Consider the following 20,337-nt stretch of genomic DNA (forward strand, 5'->3'; position numbering starts at 1 on the left):
ATGTCTGATTTTTTGGACTTCAGATGACACAGTCGCTCTCTGTGGTGGTGAAGCTTGTAAAGCCCTGCTGCTGCCGGCATGTCTATGTTGTAAAGTTAAATTATCACGAGCTTTATTATTTGGGTATAAAGGGCCCGGTCAATAGCCCCGCCCCCGTCCCAACACTCTAGTGCCGCTGACAGTGTGGAAACTTTCAATGGTCATGCCACTAGTATGGCTACCAGAAATGAGAACCTCTTTTTTTTTCTGCTCTTCACCAACACATTGACTTCTGCCTTGTCAAATTGTGTTTCTGATAACATTGATCAGCAGGCTTATTTAAATACACCCCAACATTCAATAGGTACTTTAAATTGACTGTTACAGAGGGGAAAACCTCATGCGAGACCTTGTAGGAAACGCTGAGGTGCAAATGTGATTCTTAAACAGGAAACTGCTTTCTAGTTTTAGAAATCAGTTCATATTTGTTTTTGGTTTTTGCCACTTCAGCTTTTGGACATACATACACCTTTATTATAGATCCTATGCAACATTGTAGAAATGAAACCCCAATGCATTATAGTTTATGAGTGACTGGTGCTGGGTTTATACTCAAACATACACTCACTAGACATTTTATTTTATTTTATTTTACCCATTCAGTGGATCGACTAACACAAAACAGTGACTCTCTCCAATGCAAATTAGAGTTTGGCACGGCTGGTCTGAGTAGTTCAGAACCTCTGGATCTAAAGGGCTTTTCAAACATTCCTCTCACAAACAGCCTGGCTGATAATAGAGGAGATGTATTAGACATGTGCATCCCTTTATGGTTACAGTGGAGCCATCTTCACTAGAATCTCTAAGGAACGGTTTGTTGCACATTACTGAAGAATTAAGGCACTTCTGAAGGCCAACGAGGCTCCAACACGGCAGTAATGAGTTTACCTGATAAAGCTGCTGATTAGACGCAGAAGAGACACCTCAGCTTTTCAAGATCTGTATCAACAATTTTCAGAAAAACGCCAGGAACCAGCGAGGCGTCTGTGACGTCCTACCTCTTGTGTAGTCGACCAAAGCTTCCAGAGCGGAAACACGAACGTCTACGAAGTGTCCGTACTCAGCGTAGGCCTTGAAGAGAGACGGGTCACTGGGAATGTGGCCGTTCTTCTGAAGCTGGCGGATAGCTCTCAGACAGCTGCAGAGACATTACATCCACGACTGTCACAGAGTTTAAGCTTTAATGTTTTATTCAAAACAAATGAAAAGGGCTGGGCGATACATCGGCTTCATCAAATGAGCAAATTCTTGGGTTTTGAAGATTAAATTTTTGGAAAATAAAGATTATTTTCATCCATGAACTACAGAAACCCTGTGGTTTATAGCTTCTGTTTATTTGGATTCTGAATTTAGTTCAATTCTATGATGGAATATTAGGGAAAGATATATATTTTTTATTTTAATTACAAGAATAAAGTCGTGATATTACTTGAATAAATTCATAATATTAGAATAAAGTGGTAATTTTATGAGAATACCAACATAAAAAATAAAAACGTTTAATGGGGAAAGTTGACTGTCTTGTGAAGTTTTACTTTGGTGTCAATTTTAGAGATAATACTTAATAAATTCATATTTTTAACACATCAGCACCAAACTATTATATCATTATTTATGCAAACTACTAAGTCCACCTCACAGAATGAATTTCACAGGCTGACGTAGTCACATCAGATCTTATTCTCATTAAAATGACTTTTTGTTCCTCATTATTCGAAAACACATTTTTTTCTAGGAAAATGCTATTTTATTATTATTAAAACTATATTCTCATAACTAAACCAACATTCTTATAGCCTGGCCCTAACACTCCATCACTAAACTCCCAGAAGGCCCTATCAGAAGGAAATAAAAGCCACTTTTTGAAAATCTTTTCTGTCATTTCTTTTCAAGAAAAGAAGGTGAACAAACAGAAATAAATAAAACTGGAAATTGGATTTTGTACGAAAAAACAAAATTTTATCTTTAAGCCGTCTCACCAGGATTACAGCCAAAGCTAAGCTTAGTCATTTCTAGTTTCCAGTCATTGGAAACTAGAAAATAGTTTCCAATTCCACTCTTTCAGTAGATTATAGGAAACCCTGGAGACCAAAGACTGTCTCCTCTCTGTACCTAACAGTGATGGTGTTCCTGAAACTCGGCAGCAGCTTCTCCATGTTCAGGAAGCGTGTGATCTCCTCCAGGATGAGCCGGACGTCGGGATTTAAGTTGTCCACCGTTCGCACCTCGTTGTTGATGCTGATGGCTGGAGTGAGGGAGTTGGTCAGGGCCTCGATCAGCTCGGCGCGGTAGTAGTTATCTGAAAACTGGAGGCAGGTTGGGAGGAAGAGAGAAAGATTCTCATGCTGTTCAGGAACTGCTTTGTTTTTCCTGGCTCTGCTGGCTATGATTTACGGTGGTGATGTATAGAAAATGAATGCTCACACTGACTCAAGCATTGCTTTGAATAATCAGGTCAGTGTAGGATGTATTTAACATAGAGATCCTGCTGGAAAACCTCCGTTCTAGAACTATACGCCTGAAACGTCTGCTATATGAACATCATCTTATCTGTTAACTTAAAAACTGGGTAATGACCAGGAAATTGCAAAATTATGCAACTGCTGGCACTTCACATTTTACAATTACAAATATCTATGTGTTTTATGGCTAAATATAAAATGAAGGAAAATCTTTACTTATGTTTTCCACAAATTAACTTCTGGCTGGTGTGGTGTGCATTTGTATTTGGCCAGTCACTTAAAGAGGAAGTGTTTACTTTGTTTTTCCGGTTGTCATTGTACTTGATGAGGTCGAGTATGAAGTTGAGGACATCTTTGGGACAAAGGTTCTGCACATCTCTGAGTAGCGCCATGGCAACCGGCATCGTCTGACATGAATGACGCAACATACATAACATGTTAGAAGTGTTTAAAGTAAATAGATAAACAGAAATCAATCAGATACTGATAATCAGGCTCAGTGGAATAATGGAAAGCTGAACATGAAGAAACCAAACACTGCTTAGTTCAGAGTTAACCATTATTTTAACAATTCTTCTGACGATTAATCAGTTTTTTAAAAACTGCCACACTCTGCAGATTTTTCATCTATCCAATTAAACTTATTTTACACAATATTAGAAAGATATAAGACAATGCAAATAAAGTAATAATTTTGTTATTTTTAAAATAAGAAAATAAATAATTGTATTCAATAAGATGCAACAATCCGTTAGTGAGCTACAAATACTTCTAACATCAACATGTGGAAAGATCAGGCCTTTATGCTAGATATCAAAAGGTGTTTAATAAGAGACTTCTTTATTAACAAAATATGAACAAGATGAAGCTCATAAAACATATTTACACACAAAGGGATTTTCTCTATACGTTTTATACAGTTTTGGCTGAATTACTGCTCTGAATCTGTTGTTTCAGCAAATTGCCTTTTTTAAATCTGTGTACTCCAGTTAGCCATTAATTGATTACTAAATTAGTTGACAATTATTTCAACAATCAAACTAAACAGGAAGTTTAGTTTGTACCTTCTGTAGGAAGTAGCTCTGGAAATTGATGAAGTTGTTGGTCCTGACGATGTTGGGGCAGCTCTTGCAGCAGAACATTCTGGTGAAGAGCGACTTCATGGCGGGTGGACCCTGCCAGGTGCTCATCATGGAGTTGGCAATCTGCTCGGTTAGAGTGAGACCAGTCAGCTCAGGTCAGCTGCTGCATTAAACCTAAACAGGAACTGGAAACAAGGTTCTTGCAGACACAAACTTGAGACAGGATGGATGAAAGCTGGAATCAGAAAACACTTTGCTTTGTGTGCCACAGAAACCAAAGGTGAAAAACGTTGGGACTCTTGCAACAATGGGCTTTTTGTGCGTTCTGGTTCCTGTGGTGAGAACTGGCCCACAAATTAAACAGCTCGTGAGGTTTGCAGGCCAGTGGTTGCTTCAACAGGATATTAGGGAATTTATGTAAATGTGCTAATATTGGCCGGGGTCACTGACACGGGATGTTGTTTTTAGTTGGAAAAATAAAGCGAGGCGGCAGCAGCGGTTTGATTTCAGATATATTCACCAACACGGCCGATCACGCCTGGCCTTTTTCTTCTCCACATGTCAGCGTTTGTCTAATTGCTTGTTCATCTCCACATTTTCTGATCGTTACTCACAACTCAACATGATCCAGGCCCATCAGAGAGCAGCCAAGTTCATGACAGTGCATCAGACTTCACTTTGTGGTGAGCCTGGGTCAACGTTACAGTGCAAACGTGTTTATGTACATGACAGTGTGTTGAGCTTGCTGGTTGAGCCTGTGTGTGTGTCGTAAGAGCATTACGACGCAGTCTGTCGGGGTTTAGTGAGACGTCTATTTGAACCTCCGCTCAGTTAGTTTATTGTGCTGTGAAAATATTGGTTCAGGTGGAACCTGTAGGATGGAAATCCAAGCCCAAATCCAGAGAAAGGAGAATTTCCTGTGGCCACATGATGGGATTATTCAGAGCAGCAAGAGTTAAACTGATGGGTGGCCCTTCTGGGTTTTCTACTGTAACCTCTTTCACAATATTACCTGAGCCAAACATTCACTTTAAGAAATGGCCTTTATCGAGACATTTAAAAGTGAGAACGTGTAAAAAGCGTGTGTGAGTCCAGTCAGTCTCTGAAGCTACAAACTGAACCTCTTTGTTCTCATTTTTCAGCATTCTCTCATTTCTGCATCCACCATGAGTCAGCCAGGCTCACCACACAGTGAAGTTTGGCACATGTTAATTCTCTGATGAACTTGGCAAAGCCTCTGATTGGCTTGGATCACTTACAGTTGATAAGAAAAATGTGGAGAGGAATAAATGATTAGCCAAAAGGCCACATATTAAAAGAAGAAAAACGACAGGATGCATGTTGGAAATGGCAAAAAAATTCATCCGTGTTTAGGAATATATCTGAACACACAGGAAAACACTACAATGTCAGTCTTGATTGGTATTAGCTAGGCTTGCACCGATTCAAATTTTTCCATGTAATATATTTTTGTTTGAGAAGTTGCTAAACAGAGCAACAAAGTCGTCAACTACGTGCAGACATGACCTGGTGGGCGGCGCTGCCAGTCAGCCTCTCTCATGGCAGAGAAAACGGGATGTTCAGAGCTTTCTGACAGTAGATCAGATCAGCATCATGTAGGGCTGGGTGACAAATCCACTTAACAATTTATCAACTTGTCTGTTTTTGAAAATGTAATTCAAGGAAATCTGAATCTTTTCCACCAGTACACTCCTGGGGTCTTCATACTTGATGATGTCACTCTGACATTCTGATGATGTCAGTCCAACCAAGGTCCGCCGTCTTGTTTTAACGAGTATGTTCCACAGGTCACAGAAGGGACGATTGAAATAAAAGCCACTTTTTGAAAATATTTTCTGTCATTTGCCATTTCTTTTAAAGAAAAAAATTGAATAAAAAAAAGATTAAAAATGAATTTGGTACAATTAATTTTTTCTAAAGCCATAACGCCCAGCCCTAGTTTCACATGTAAGGAAATCGGGACAGATTTATCAGTGCGCCCCGACCATCAACCCCGCTACTCACCACAACGCTTTCAAATGGACCAACTTTCTGCTGTCTCATTTGGACAAAACCCTGAGTTCATAGAATCAACATAAAAAATGACTTGATTACATTAAAAATGTATTAAATGTTGGAAGCTTTTTGTAAAAGAAAAAAAAAGAGGAACATTGATTGATTGATTAGTTGGAATGATTTGTTTCAGATTTTTTATTTTAATTTTAATTTTAGGTTCTTTTATTTCTCGCTTTCTTGGGTTGCAGTTTAGAATTTTAGAACATGGTGCGTCATCCTGTAAAGGTTACTCGCCTGTCTCACCCAGGCTGGTGAAGAAGAAATACGCTCATCTCAGTGAACTGCTGTGATAACTAGAACTGATGTGACCAGGGTAAGCTGAGCTTGCTGCTTTAACAAACCTGCTGTTTATCTGGGAGCCATCTATAGCTAGGAAGGCTTTACTGTGAGCAATTCCACATGAAAACAGCAAAACAACAATCTTCCAGTTGTCCCGATCATGATGTAAGTGAAGAGAGACCAACCTTGGCTAAGCAGAAGCAGGCCTGCATGCGGACTTTGTAGAAACATTGCTCTTGCTCCAGGATGTCAGTCAGAGCCAATCTGGAGGCGGGAGTTGGGAATTTTTCCAGTGCTGTGATGGCTTCCTCCTGCAAAACAAAGAAGATGAGGTAACCATCTAAATGAAAGCTTTTCATTTAAGGAACAAAGACGAGAGCTTATTGGCAGACTGTTTGTTTGACAGCATTCTGCAGGGAATAGAATCATTTAAATCATTCAGTATCATCCTGTAATTAGGTAGTTACCAGCAGAGAATCTAATTTATGTTTAATAGAGGGAAGTGTGTTGTACCCGGGTCGCTATGGGAACCTATGTGGATGTAATTACACTACAGAGCGCCATGGACTTGGTTGGATATGTGGAGAATCCCAGCTGCTGGTCACCATCAACAGAAATTTTTCTTCCTCTGGAGAAAACCAAGACATGCTTCTGCAGAACATGACTATCATAAGCAACACATCATCAGCCTTTTCTAGTGGACAGATTCCTAGCAGGATTAACCATAAATTCATTTTTCTGTCCCTTGAAATTTGAGATTAGTTCAAGGAATAACAGCTCAATTATAAGCAGAGAAAAAAACTTTTAAAATGTTTGTAATATGGAGCACAAGAAATGCACTTTGTAACAGGCCTATTGCAATAAGCAATAGATCTATTAATCACATGAGAAATTCAAACAAACTCAATAATTTCAAATTTGATGATTTATTGTTTTTCTCTTTTGTCTCTTTCTACCAAATACTGGATGTTTGGTGCTTTGGTCTCAACTAGACGTTTTTGAAAGACAATTTAGTTTTCAGAGGTTTCATAATTCTTTATTTTTTTGCTATTTTTGTTGACTTGCATATGTATTTTTCTATGTTTATTGATCTTTCGTAATAACTTCTGGGACAATTTATTATCCAGTAAAATCTGTAATCGTGACAGGCCTACTTTCTAGTGAGGAATACTTTATCACATGTATCGCATCAGATACATGATTTTAACACTATTACTCTGCCCTCTGAAGAAGGTTTGTCTTTTTTAAAGAGTGAAACTCAGAGTGACATCCGGAAATCTATCTGAGGCCTTCAGAAAGAAGCCTGGAGTCGTGTCCTAAATTTACAGAAGACTTTACGTTTCTCCAACTTTACAAGTATGAAATATTATTCTAAAAACCTCCTGTCAACAAAATCAGCGTTCATCGTCTTGAAGAACTTATTTGTCCAAACAGACGTCCAGAGTCAGACGCCTGTTGCTAGGAGATGAGCCTGATCAATTCCCAGCCTACCTGTGCTACCACATCCCTCTCATAGCGCAGCTGATACTGCCACATGAAGTCGGCCTGTTCAAACTCCACTTTCCTCAGGATGGACATGTCTGGATCTATTCGGATCCACAGCAGCGGAGAGTCGGCGCTGCGGAGGAGTCCATGGAGAGGTGAAAATACACAACCAGGCCAACGCTTCTTACAGGAAATTCTTTTAAAAGAGCTAAAGCTCTTACTCCATTGCTGACAGATCCATGTCAACTTCCTCTCCATTCATCAGAGGAATCTTCTTCTTCTTGTTTCTGGAAATGTCACCAAGAAGAGCTTTATACCAGAAAAAAGCAACACGTTTCCCAAAAAGAAATAGAAACCTACATTTTGCCACAAAACAAGAAACAAAAACATTTAAATTTGTCCACATTTGGCAGGAATATAAGTAACATATTTGCCTTTAAGCTAATGCTGCTCCTTACTGATTTAAATGCTGAAACAGCAAAAAAGGAAGACAGTAGCTAAGTTTCCATTACTAATGTCTGCAAAACGTTGATATTCTGCTAAACACAATTTTGAAATCACAGTGTTTATGTTAAGTAAGAAATTCAGTTAAAATCATAAGTGAATAAGTTTGTTTAGAAGATAAATGTGATGTTTCCATTTCATTAAGCAAATTTATTTTCATAATTCTGATTTCATTTTGTCATTTTGCAATTCTGATTCTGATTTTTGTAAATCTGATTTGTGCGTTTTAGTGTAGCTCACCGTCTGCTCTTTGAATGGCAGGGGATGTCATGTTTCAGACTGTTCTCCTCTATCTGCAGTGTGTGGTTGAACGAGCCGTCCAGCTCCTGGACCGTCACCTTGATGGGTCCCTGCAGACAAACACACAACGCCTGACGTCTGGGCCTGATTCAGGCTTCAATCTCTTTAGAGAAACCAAGTCAATTTCACTGATGTAAACCCATAAAAGAAGCCACCAGGTCACTGTTAATGTGAGCATAATGGTGTGTGTTCTGCAGGCTGAGCGGTTGTGTTGCTCACCACATATTTCTGAGTTCCAGAGGACGTGTAGTCCTGGCGGATCTCCAGCTCCAGCACATTCCTCTTCCTGTTGAAAGCAAAGCTGCCAAAGAATTTCACAACCCCGCTCTGATCTCTGCAGATGAAGAGTTAAGGCTCGATGTGTGCACAGCCACTAGCTCCAAAAATCTGGGAAACTTTTTCTAACATGGAAAAAAAAAAATCACTTGGTTGTAATTTTAGAGGTGATGCAACAAGAGCATGTTTGCTTTGCATTTAACAAAGAAGCTTTGTTTGTCAGCAGCAACATATCTTGATATTTTTCTTTGTTGTGACAAACGGATGAGGTTGAATCCCAGCAAGAGGAAGGATACACCCACTGCTTGATCAGAGGCCCGATGTCTTTCCCAGAGACGTTGGAGATGGATTTGAGGAAGGCGTGCGTCGACAGAAGCATCTGGCTCCACATGTGGCTCTGGTACTTCTGAGACGAAGCTGTGCTGGCCAGGCTCAGGAGTTTGTTAAACACCTACAGGAGAACAACTCCGTCTTAAAAGAGGAAAATACAAGCCTGCAGTGTGATGTGTTGGCAGTGTCATACCTGTAACATGAACTCCATGCTGATTCTGTTTTCAATCAGCCTCATAACCAGGTGAGCCTTACACTGGAACATCTTGAAGTACTCCCAGGACAGGGTGTGGGGGTGCTTGATGGAGAAGTGAAGGTGGGGAGTGGGGCTGAAAACGGAGAATCTGGGTCAGCTAGGATGCTACAGGTGGCTTCCTCCAGGTACTGGGTTCGTTTTCTGAACATCACAGTGGTTTACAGAGTAAAGCCTTATTCACACGGATTAGTTTTACCTAGGGTTCACTAAGGATGTGTGATGTAGCACAAGATTCATATCCCAATATCCATTGTGGTGGGTGGAGGTAGCGACATATAACTTATGTTTTAGCATAAAACTTACAAAAAACATACTAATAGAGTATGTGCTGTCATTCAATTAAAGAACTGAATGATAATCAGCATTGTGATTAATCAATAATCAACATGCTCAACTTTCTAAGCTTGGAATGTAAAATGTTGTCCTAGAAACGTTAAAGAAAATCTTTCATTGTCTCAAACCAAACATCTCAGTTTTCCAGGTTTTAATATTCAGGACAGTTTAAAATAAGTAATTTTGTTTTACACGTAAATTAGAAATTATAACAATAATTTAAGAACAGTAACTTCCTAAATTAAGGAAACATTTATTGCTGCATTTTTTTACCCATCTGTGGTCTTAACAGATGGAATCAGTTGAGCCTGCAAGCTCTTTTTATGCTGTGCACCATCTGGGGAGGGGGGAGGTCACACTGACCCTGCGTGCGCTTTGATGTGGCCTTTCTTCGTGTGGTTTTCAGGAGAAAGTCTAAATAAAAGTAAATTTTTTTTCTAAAACCTAAATATTCCACTCAGTTGGAGCTGGAGTGTAAATATTTAGACCATAACCGCTTTGGAACATGTCAGATTAGTTCTGTATTTGTCTGATTTCACAGTTTTAATCACATTGTGGACTCTACTGTTGCGGTGGGCAGAGATCTGCATCCTCAGACCACAGCTGCACTCTGGCCGCCCTGAATCACGAAGCATGATCTCCATAAACAATCAGACTTTCAGATCCCCACATTTAAAATTCATAAATTAAACACAAAACATGCTAGGTGGAAACGTTCAGCAACAGTCGAAACAAACGAGCTTTAAACAAATTAAGTCCCTACTTGTCCTTTTCTTTGCCTCCACTGAAGGTGGGGTGCAACAGAACACCCCCCATCTTCAATTCATACTCCACAATCTGGTCCAGCTCCTGACAAACACAGAAAAGTACATTTTGAAAAATATATTTATCACAATTACATTTTTGTCAAAGATCTACTTTATAATGCCTTCAAGTTTGATAGAAAGAGCTGAATTTAACAAGGGCTTAATATTTGTTTAGGATATGTCAAGGGACTGTTTGCTATGATTTCCACATGCAATCTACAGCAAAAGCTAAAGTGGTCTTGAAAGTTCAAAAGTCCAACATTATTTACACCAGTGTTTATTTTTTATACTCTGAAATGCAATAAAACTTCAAGTCCAAATCAAATCTCAACTGTTTTGAGTTTTTCTCAGACTCTGCGGGCCTCTGTTAACTTTTTCAGAAAAAAAAAAAAGACTGAATATGTTTCTTCTATTTGAGCTGATTAAGGCAGCAAGACTTTGGTTGAACTTGATGCAGCCTTTTTTAACCAGACGACTGATGGAAAAATGTAAAGTGGAAAGACGAGACAAAAGCATATAAGTTTAACCAAGAAAAACGGTCTGAAATTATTCCCTTTAATTCATATAGAAAACCAGTGGGTTACTGGAGCTCCCACTGGTTATAAGCTTTTACATCAGAGGGAGATTTGATCTTTTTGTCCTTATGATTCTGTGGCTCTTTATACGATTTAGTAGGAACAGTTGAAAGCAAAGCACCTACCTCTTTAATCCAGTGACGGTATTCATTGACTCCAAAGGTCTTCTTCAGGTAGAGGCCATAAATGTAGCCAGAGATGCCCTTCAACACCCACTCATCAGCCCTGCAGGAGAACATTGGTTAAAAGAGACAAAACATGCCTTTCCAAAATGTCACAAGGCTTCTTTCTAACAGCTGAATGTTTTCGATGTGTATTTCAATCAAACCATCTGGGAAATTGTAACAGATATGCACTAATGAGTGGAGTTTTTCCTGACACCTTGAATGACGCTGGCTTTTAGAAGCAGGCACAGGTCATCCTGAACTTGTTAAAAAAATTGTATATACTTGCTTTTCTGGAGTGAAGTCTGGATAGTTACATTCAGCTTTGCTTTGTATTTAATATTACAGTCTTCTCTCAGACCAGCGTTCAGGAAGCTACAGTCCTATTAACGCAAATGTAGTCCGTCTTGTTTGTAATCTGTGATTTACATGATTGAAGAATTTTTAGGCTACTGTGCTTCAACAGAATCAGGATTTTATCAAAGAGGGTGATTGTAGTGTTTAAATTCCCTTATGTCCAAAATAACGCATTTAGAAATTTTTTTGTGTAGATTTATCAGCGAAAGTGCAGTGATTGCTAATGCCTGGCTCTTTTAAAAGGCAACATATGCGTACCCTCTCCTCGGGCTGCCACCTTATCGTGGTGGAGGGGTTTGAGTGTCCCAATGATCCTAGGAGCTATGCTGTCTGGGGCTTTATGCCCCTGGTAGGGTCACCCAAGGCAGACAGGTCCTAGGTGAGGAACCAGACAAAGCGCAGCCCGAAGACCCCTTATGATGCATAACAACCTTGGATCTAGCGTTCCCTCGCCCGGACGCGGGTCACCGGGGCCCCACTCTGGAGCCAGGCCTGGAGGTGGGGCACGATGGCGAGCACCTGGTGGCCGGGCTTTTACCCACGGAGCCCGGCCAGGCTCAGCCCGAAGAGGAGACGTGGGTCCCCCTTCCAATGGGCTCACCACCTGTCGGAGGGGCCAAAGTGGTCTGGTGCAGTGTGTAACGGGCGGCAGCCGAGGGAGGGGACCCTGGCGGTCTGAACCTTGGCTGCAGAAGCTGGCTCTTGGGACGTGGAACGTCACCTCTCTGGTGGGGAAGGAACCGGAGCTAGTGTGCGAGGCTGAGAGGTTCCGGCTAGAAATAGTCGGCCTCACCTCAACGCATGGCTCTGGTTCTGGAACCAGTCTCCTTGAGAGGGGCTGGACGTACTTCCACTCTGGAGTTGCCCACGGTGAGAGGCGCCGGGCAGGAGTGGGCATACTTGTTGCCCCCCATCTTGGCACCTGTACGCTGGTTTTTACCCCGGTGAACGAGAGGGTAGCCTCCCTCTGCCTACGGGAGGGGGGACGGGTTCTGACTGTTGTCTGTGCTTACGGGCCGAACAACAGTTCAGATTACCCACCCTTTTTGGAGTCCTTAGAGGGAGTACTGGAGAGTGCCCCTCCTGGGGACTCCCTTGTTCTACTGGGGGATTTCAACGCTCATGTGGGCAATGACAGTGAGACCTGGAGGGGCGTGGTTGGGAGGAACGGCCCCCCCGATCTGAACTCGAGTGGTGTTCTGTTGTTGGACTTCTGTGCTGGTCACGGATTGTCCATCACGAACACCATGTTCAAGCATCAGGGTGTCCATATGTGCACTTGGCACCAGGACACCCTAGGCCGCAGTTCGATGATCGATTTTGTTATCGTTTCATCGAATCTGCGGCCGTATGTCTTGGACACTTGGGTGAAGAGAGGTGCGGAGCTGTCCACTGACCACTACCTGGTGGTGAGTTGGCTCCGGTGGTGGGGGAGGAAGCCGGTCAGACCTGGCAGGCCCAAACGTGTAGTGAGGGTCTGCTGGGAACGTCTGGCGGAGTCCCCTGTGAGACGGAGCTTTAACTCCCATCTCCGGCAGAACTTCGAACACGTTCTGGGGGAGGTTGGGGACATTGAGTCTGAGTGGACTATGTTACGTGCCTCCATTGCCGAGCCGGCTTATCGGAGCTGCGGCCGCAAGGTTATTGGTGCCTGTCGCGGCGGCAACCCTCGAACCTATTGGTGGACACCTTCGGTGAGGGATGCTGTCAAGCTGAAGAAGGAGTCCTATCGGGCCTTTTTGGCCTGTGAGACTCCAGAAGCAGCTGATGGGTACCGGCGGGCGAAGCGGCATGCGGCTCGGGTGGTCACTGAGGCAAAAACTCGGGCGTGGGAGGAGTTTGAAGAGGCCATGGAGAAAGACTTCCGTATGGCTTCGAGGTGATTCTGGTCCACCATCCAGCGTCTCAGGAAGGGGAAGCAGTGCAGCACCAACACTGTTTATAGTGGGGATGGTGTGCTGCTGACCTCAACTCGGGACATTGTGGGCCGGTGGGCGGAATACTTCGAAGACCTCCTCAATCCCACCAACATCCCTTCTGTTGAGGAAGCTGAGCCTGGGGACTCTGGGTTGGGCTCTCCAGTCTCTGGGGACGAGGTCGCCGAGGTGGTCAAAAAGCTCCTCGGTGGCAGAGTACTGCGGAAGTATGGGGTACCGGGCCCTTTGATACGGGCTGTCAGGGCCCTGTATGACCGGTGTCAGAGTCTGGTCCGCATTGCCGGTAGTAAGACGGACTCGTTTCCGGTGAGAGTTGGACTCCGCCAAGGCTGCCCTTTGTTACCTATTCTGTTCATTACCTTCATGAACAGAATTTCTAGGCGCAGCCGAGGTGTTTAGGGGATCCGTTTTGGTGGCCTTAGGATCGCATCTCTGCTTTGTGAGGATGATGTGGTCCTGTTGGCTTCATCAGACCGTGATCTGCAGCTCTCACTGGAGCGGTTCGCGGCCGAGTGTGAAGCGGCCGGGATGAGGCTCAGTGCCTCCAAATCCGAGGCCATGGTCTTGAGCCGGAAAAGGGTAGAGTGCCTTCTCTGGGTCAGGGGGGTCGTCCTGCCTCAAGTGGAGGAGTTTAAGTATCTGGGGATCTTGCTCACGAATGAGGGAAGAAGGGAGCGGGAGATCGACAGGCGGATTGGGGCAGCGTCTGCCGTGAAACGGGCGCTGTACGGGTCCGTCGTGGTGAAAAGAGAGCTGAGTCAAAAAGCGAAGCTCTCGATTTACCGGTCGATCTACGTTCCCACCCTCATCTATGGTCATGAGCTTTGGATCATGACCGAAAGAACGAGATCATGGATACAAGCGGCCGAAATGGGTTTCCTCAGCAGAGTGGCTGGGCTCTCCCTTAGAGATAGGGTGAGAAGCTCGGTCATCCGGGAGGGACTCACAGTAGAGCCGTTGCTCCTCCACTTCGAGAGGAGCCAGTTGAGGTGGCTCGGGCATCTGGTCAGGATGCCTCCTGGACGCCTCCCTGGTGAGGTGTTCCGGGCACGTCCTACCGGGAGGAGGCCTCGGGCAAGACCCAGGACACACTGGAGGGACTATGTCTCTCGGCTGGCCTGGGAATGCCTTGGGATTCCCCTGGAGGAGCTGGAAGAAGTGGCTGGGGAGAGGGAAGTCTGGACCTCCCTTCTGAAGCTGCTGCCCCCGCGACCCGACCCCGGAAAAGCGGAAGAAAATGGATGGATGGATGGATGGATGGATGGATGGATGGATGGATGGATGGATGGATGGATGGATGGATGGATGGATGGATGGATGGATGGATGGATGGATGGATGGATGGATGGATGGATGGATGGATGGATGGATGGATGGATGGATGGATGGATGGATGGATGGATGGAATATGCGTACAGTTATACAGCAATAGTCTGTGTTTTAGACAGTTCAAAAAAGTCAAAACCTATCTGTCTTGATGAGATGGCAAACAGACGGTTAAAAGTGACCAATATTACATTTATATTCAAATTGGGACCATTTTCTTTTAAACTTTTAATCTTTTTTTCTTTTAAATGACAAAAGCATTGGAATGCACTCAGAAAGTAATCACTGTGCTTCAGTTTCTTCATATTTTCTTTATGAATTATGGTCAGTTATATTAAAAAAGCCACCAAAGCCTTTGATATGAAGTTCAAACTTTTTGTCAGGCATAATGAGAAATGAAGAGAGAAATAGTTCTTGGAGTTGTGAATTGAGTTCAGAATGAGTAACTATGAAAGTCAATGTGAACAATGAACATGAAGAACTAGGGCTGAAACGATTATTCGGCTTAACTGTGATTAATCCATTATAGAAATAATCATCAACTAATACAGTAATCAATTAATCATTAACTGGAGTGTACAGACTCCACAAAATGGTATTTGCTGAAAAGAAAACCCAACCTATTCAGAACAGTAACCAAGTCAAAACTGTACAAAATACATATAGGTATTGACTAATATATGTTTTGCAATAAAAACACCAGTATCAGTAAATAGGTGTTAGCCAAAACTCCTCAAGTGGCCTAGTTTTAGCTTCACCAGGTTGTTTTTGCTATGTTATCCAATTTTAGGCAAAAAATGTTAATCTTATTTAAATTAACCAATTGAATTATCTATTTTCATATTTGAATGTAGTCCCAATATTGCACAAAAAATGTTTAAGTAGCTAAATGAAAAATATGTAGACTGTTATTTTAAAAAAAAGATGATTAATCATCAGAATAATCCATCCATCCATTTTCTTGCACCCTTGTCCCTTAATGGGGTCAGCAGGGCTGCTGGTGCTTATCTCCAGCTAACGTTTCGGGCGAGAGGCGGGGTTCACCCTGGACAGGTCGCCAGTCTGTTGCAGGACAACATAGAGACACACAGGACAAACAACCATGCACACACACACTCACACCTAGGGGCAATTTGGAGAGGCCAATTAACCTGACAGTCATGTCTTTGGACTGTGGGAGGAAACCGGAGAACATGCAAACTCTTTCTGATGTAGAAAGACCAGGGCCGGGAATCGAACCCAGAACCTTCTTGCTGCAAGGCAACAGCTCTACCAACTGCACCACTGTGCAGCTGCCGTCAGAATAATTAGTAACTACAATACTTGTTAGTTACTTGAAGCCCTAATTTGAATCCGGATGAATTAAATATGCAACTTATTCCTCCTAAGGACCAACAGGCACAACATTGATCCTAAATCATCATATGACCACACAGTCAGTGGATCCACTGAGGTGCCTGGAACACATTTGCTCATTTGTTGGAAGTGAGCTTCCTTTATGACTTAATAGACACTAAGTGACTTCACATTGACAATCCAGCACAGTCTATGAGGTCATGTGCTTTAATGCGATGATGTGAAGTTTCCAAAACACTTCGTTTGTCATTTCCATCTCCTTTCAGCCCACACAGCTGAGCTTCCCCATCCCAGGCAACTCCTCAGAATCAATGAAGGCCACACTTGAGCTGCCTCATCATTTCTGTAAGATGGTTTTGCCCTTTGGGTATTTTTGTGGCAGTCCTTGATACAACACACACACTGCTCACATAATTTTATCATCATGGATTTATTAGCCTGTTAAAAGGAGGCACAATAGGTTGATTCAACCTTGGTGGTTTCACCGTTTCATGCTGAGCTAAACCTTGGCTGCCTTTTATTAGCAGAGCTGATTTTATCTGCGCATTTACTATGAGTAAATACAAAAAAAGAGATTTATCCTCCTTGGATGAGGGTATAACTACTGGGTCATGTTTTCATTATTTTCACTTTCACAGAATCACATTTTCAGCCTTAGATTGGAAAAAATAGCTGAGAAATAAATATTTTTTTCTAAAGTTTCTCATTAGGAGGTCATTATTACTGGAAAACTAACTGCTGCAGACTCACAAAGCACAAACAAAACAGTTCTCTAAGAGGATAATAGTCAACAGTTCCACAGTTGTGCTCAAAACAACAACACTATTGTCAAGTCTAATTCTAGCCAGTTAATTTCTGGTTCAGTTCTAGCCAAGATGGATGTCTCTCTATTGGCGGTGTGTTCCCCACAATGTGGGCGAGAATATGGGTGGGAATGTGGGCGGGCTGTGAGCATGCAGGAGCTGTGGTCGATGCCATGATGATGTCATTTTGGCCGTTCCCATGGGCGGCCAGTTTCTGCTAAATCTCAGTTTATCTGTTCATTGCTGGTCGCTCCCCATCCAGTTGATGCAACGCTGTCTGACCTTTTCTGCAAGTGTTGCCTTTACTCATCCAGTGGCGTGATTCCACTGACCAATCAACAAATGCAGTCTGCTGTAGGGGCGAACCTATAGCAGTTTTCTGGCTGACTGCTGATTACCAATCTGTAAAAAGCCTGACCTGCCGATTCAAATTTTGGCAGATGCCAATTTTTTTTTAACTGAAATGTCACTAAATATAGCAGAGTTTGGCAAAGATAGGGTGACTATTGTTAACTGTAAATGTGCCGACATGACCTGGTGGACTAGGCCAACAGTCAAACCTCCCTCAGGAGAGAGTAGGACTGGACAGTGGTTGATTTTTCAACCTTTGTTGAGGCAGATAAGATCAATGGCTAAGATCGGCTTCACATTTAAACAGACCATTTATCAATCTCCCAATATTCAGTTTCAGACTGTAAGCATTATAAATGTGTCATTAAAGGTGTCTTTATATAGCCATTTGTAATCCAGGTCAAAGTTTATTTTTTCCCCTCTTCCTTTCAGGTGGAAGGAATCAACACAGTTCTTTTAAAATCAACTCTCCCTACACATTTTCGAACAGCTGGAAGTTCCAGTCTGTGGCTTTTAAACCATAACAACTAGGAAACAACCTGTGAATAATTGCCTTATTAGTCTCATTTCACTGTTTAAAACTGCAGTCTAGTCTCCACTGGTGCAATGGGAAGAAATCTGTGGTGTTAGACTTCAGGGGGATCCACAGTTCTCTTAAACATTAGGTCAGTTATCAGCAAAAACACATCTATAGACATATTTCAGTTTACATTCAACAGTTAGTGTTGAATGTCTTTTTTATGCTGATGCTGCAATATATTGAACAGTGGAATATCATTTTTTCCCCTCGCCTTTGGATAGCGAGAAAAAAATAATTTATAGTGTTCCCAATGAATTTGTGTATGAACATAAACTTTCACTTTTTTCTCCCATTTTCAAAGACCCTGCTATTATTCTGATCATCCACACCATTCCATGATTAGACCCTGCCAGGACAATTTACATACATCAGTATGTGCTTCAGAATCTCGTGAATATGCTGACGTACTGTTCAAGGAACTGCTGAATCATTCACAATGATGGATCATTTTTCTCTCAGAAACCCCAAAGAAACAAAAGTCAACAGCTTCAATCTTTTTAGTAGACTGCTTACAAACCTCTATGAAGCTTTAGTGAAAATTGTACGTCTCTAAGAGGAATATAACGGTACAACAGAGCCAAAAACAGCATGAGAGCAGCATGTGTCAGCGAGGATCAAGCAGCTTGTGTTCCTGGACACACAGAAGCCTGTGGAGACCTTCAGGCTAACAAAGATCCCCTCCATTTGTCAGTTAACGCAGATGGGTGTGGCAAAGAGCCTTTTTGCTTTTCTTTGCGTCTGACAGGATAATGAGTCTGGCCTGTTTTCAGTTATGGGCCCCAGTGAGCCCCTGCTCTGAGAAATTGCTAACAGCAGTGCCACGCTCTGTTAAAAGTCATGACACCAGCCTGCTGAACATTAAACACCACATAGATGGAAGGCCCCACCACATGTGATGTTTGTTTCAAGGTCAGACGAAATAAGGGATGAAGAGGAGAGGAGAAAATGAATGAGGAGGCAAAGAAAGCACAGCACAATATATGGAGTGATATTCTATTTGTTAGGGTATTTTCACACCTGATAGTCCAGTAAACTCTGTTCAGTTGGGGAGCAAAGTGGCAGTATTTGTTCCATTTGCAGTTGCTGCTGTTCTCTTTCACACTGTCAAAACAACCAAACCTTTCAGCAACCTGTTCCCCTCCCTGCCTGTGGGGGTGCTGCACCGAGAACAATTGAAGGAAACAGCACAACTTCCTTCTTCAAGAAATGTAAACAAAACTTTAGTCGCATCAGATTTTTTTTAGGATTTTTCTCGTTTTTGGCAAAAAACCATGAGCCATTTCTCTCACTACTGCTGGACTCGTGAGTTTGTATTGGTTCTATTTACTCAGAATGCCCTGAGCTGTAGTCTGCTTTATGCTTTTGGAGTGGTCTGAAGTGTCAGCCCCTGTTATTAGGCATCCTTTCTCTATAACATTTGGTGCGCTCAGCATCTGTGAATAAAACAGCTTCTTACAGCAACCAATCTGCTACATAGTTGGGACAGATTCTGATTTCTCATACTGACAAAAAAAACATAAAAAGTTGAGTATTGTTGCAAATCTCTTATCACCAGTCATTAAATGCATTGAGGTCTAAATGGTAGCAGAGTTGAAAAAGAAGGTCAGCCTCTTCTCAGGATTGCTTACATGTTACTGCAAGACTCCTCCAAGAAATGCTAACAGTTCTTTTCCATTATGCAGACATGTGGTGTAGAAGGTTTATCTCAGAGTCCAACTACATCACACTTTAAACTTCCAGAGACTCTGGAGCAACTACCCTAAGATGACCACACTAGAGAGGTGGTCTGGTGCTGAGTCATCGTGGTGGACTTGGTGGGAAAAGAGGTGAAATACAAACACTTGTTTAGTCTGAGGTTCTGTCCTCTCATCACAAAACAAGTTACGCCTCACCAGGACATTCTGGAGATAAAACAGCCGAAGAACTGCTGGGCCAAGGCCTGGGCCAGACAGCGTCGGGTCTGTGGGGTCTGGTCTATGATCATAGGGCTGTGGAGCAGGTTGGTGCTGAAACACAAAGCAAACTGCCTGAATAACAACCTACAAGACATGGAACAATCTGCAGACGAGACCTCCGTCTCCATGCAAACCTGAAAATGCTCATCGACGCATAGGACGACACTTGAACGTAGGCCTCGTCCACAAATACGGTCTTAAAACAGGAGTAAGGGTAGCGGCACGTCAGGATCTCCTCGTAGAACTCAAAAATCTCGTGCAGGTAAGACATGGAGTGTTTGAGCAGAGGGAGCAGCTGTGGCAGGCAGAAATGGGTCACCTGCAGAGGACAGGATCACGACAGAGGGCTTGGTACTGGAACCCGGACAGTTGTGTCTCAGATACCTCAACTTCAATCTGACAACTGGTGTTTAGAGACATCTAGTGGTCATTAGGAGAAGTTACAGAAAGGCTTGTTCAAATCTAGAATAATCTAGATTAATTTCACATATTTACAGGAAAAAACTTGAATATTCCCTAATCCTAATCCATTTGCAAGAAAAAAAAAGATACGATTTCAGAGATTATAAATTCAGATATTGGTAATAAATGTGCCAGAGGTCAACTAAGGTTCAAGTGGTAAATGTTAGAGATGTGCATTTGAGTTTAAGTGTCAGGTTCTGTTCATTTATCAGACATCACCTGGGTCCAGACTCACCAGGAACG

The 20,337-nt window shown here is 42.5% G+C and overlaps 1 protein-coding gene across 1 annotated transcript in view; it reads right to left on the reverse strand.

Moving 5' to 3' along the window:
• taf2 (TAF2 RNA polymerase II, TATA box binding protein (TBP)-associated factor) overlaps positions 1-20,337 on the reverse strand; it is a 35,431-nt gene that overhangs the window by 10,305 nt on the left and 4,789 nt on the right. Inside the window, exons 7-21 of the mRNA XM_008411069.3 lie at positions 19,767-19,951; positions 19,570-19,683; positions 10,929-11,028; positions 10,186-10,271; positions 9,027-9,162; positions 8,800-8,954; positions 8,447-8,561; positions 8,168-8,277; positions 7,645-7,710; positions 7,430-7,556; positions 6,124-6,249; positions 3,566-3,706; positions 2,798-2,908; positions 2,152-2,345; positions 1,038-1,177 (exon numbers count right to left, since the gene is read on the reverse strand). Of these exons, the coding sequence (XP_008409291.1) occupies positions 1,038-1,177; positions 2,152-2,345; positions 2,798-2,908; positions 3,566-3,706; positions 6,124-6,249; positions 7,430-7,556; positions 7,645-7,710; positions 8,168-8,277; positions 8,447-8,561; positions 8,800-8,954; positions 9,027-9,162; positions 10,186-10,271; positions 10,929-11,028; positions 19,570-19,683; positions 19,767-19,951 (1,906 nt within the window). The remainder of the gene's footprint in view (positions 1-1,037; positions 1,178-2,151; positions 2,346-2,797; positions 2,909-3,565; positions 3,707-6,123; positions 6,250-7,429; positions 7,557-7,644; positions 7,711-8,167; positions 8,278-8,446; positions 8,562-8,799; positions 8,955-9,026; positions 9,163-10,185; positions 10,272-10,928; positions 11,029-19,569; positions 19,684-19,766; positions 19,952-20,337) is intronic.

This window comes from Poecilia reticulata, chromosome 16 (assembly GCF_904066995.2).
Source record: "Poecilia reticulata chromosome 16, P_reticulata-male-v2, whole genome shotgun sequence".
In the NCBI taxonomy this organism is placed as follows: Eukaryota; Metazoa; Chordata; class Actinopteri; order Cyprinodontiformes; family Poeciliidae; genus Poecilia; species Poecilia reticulata.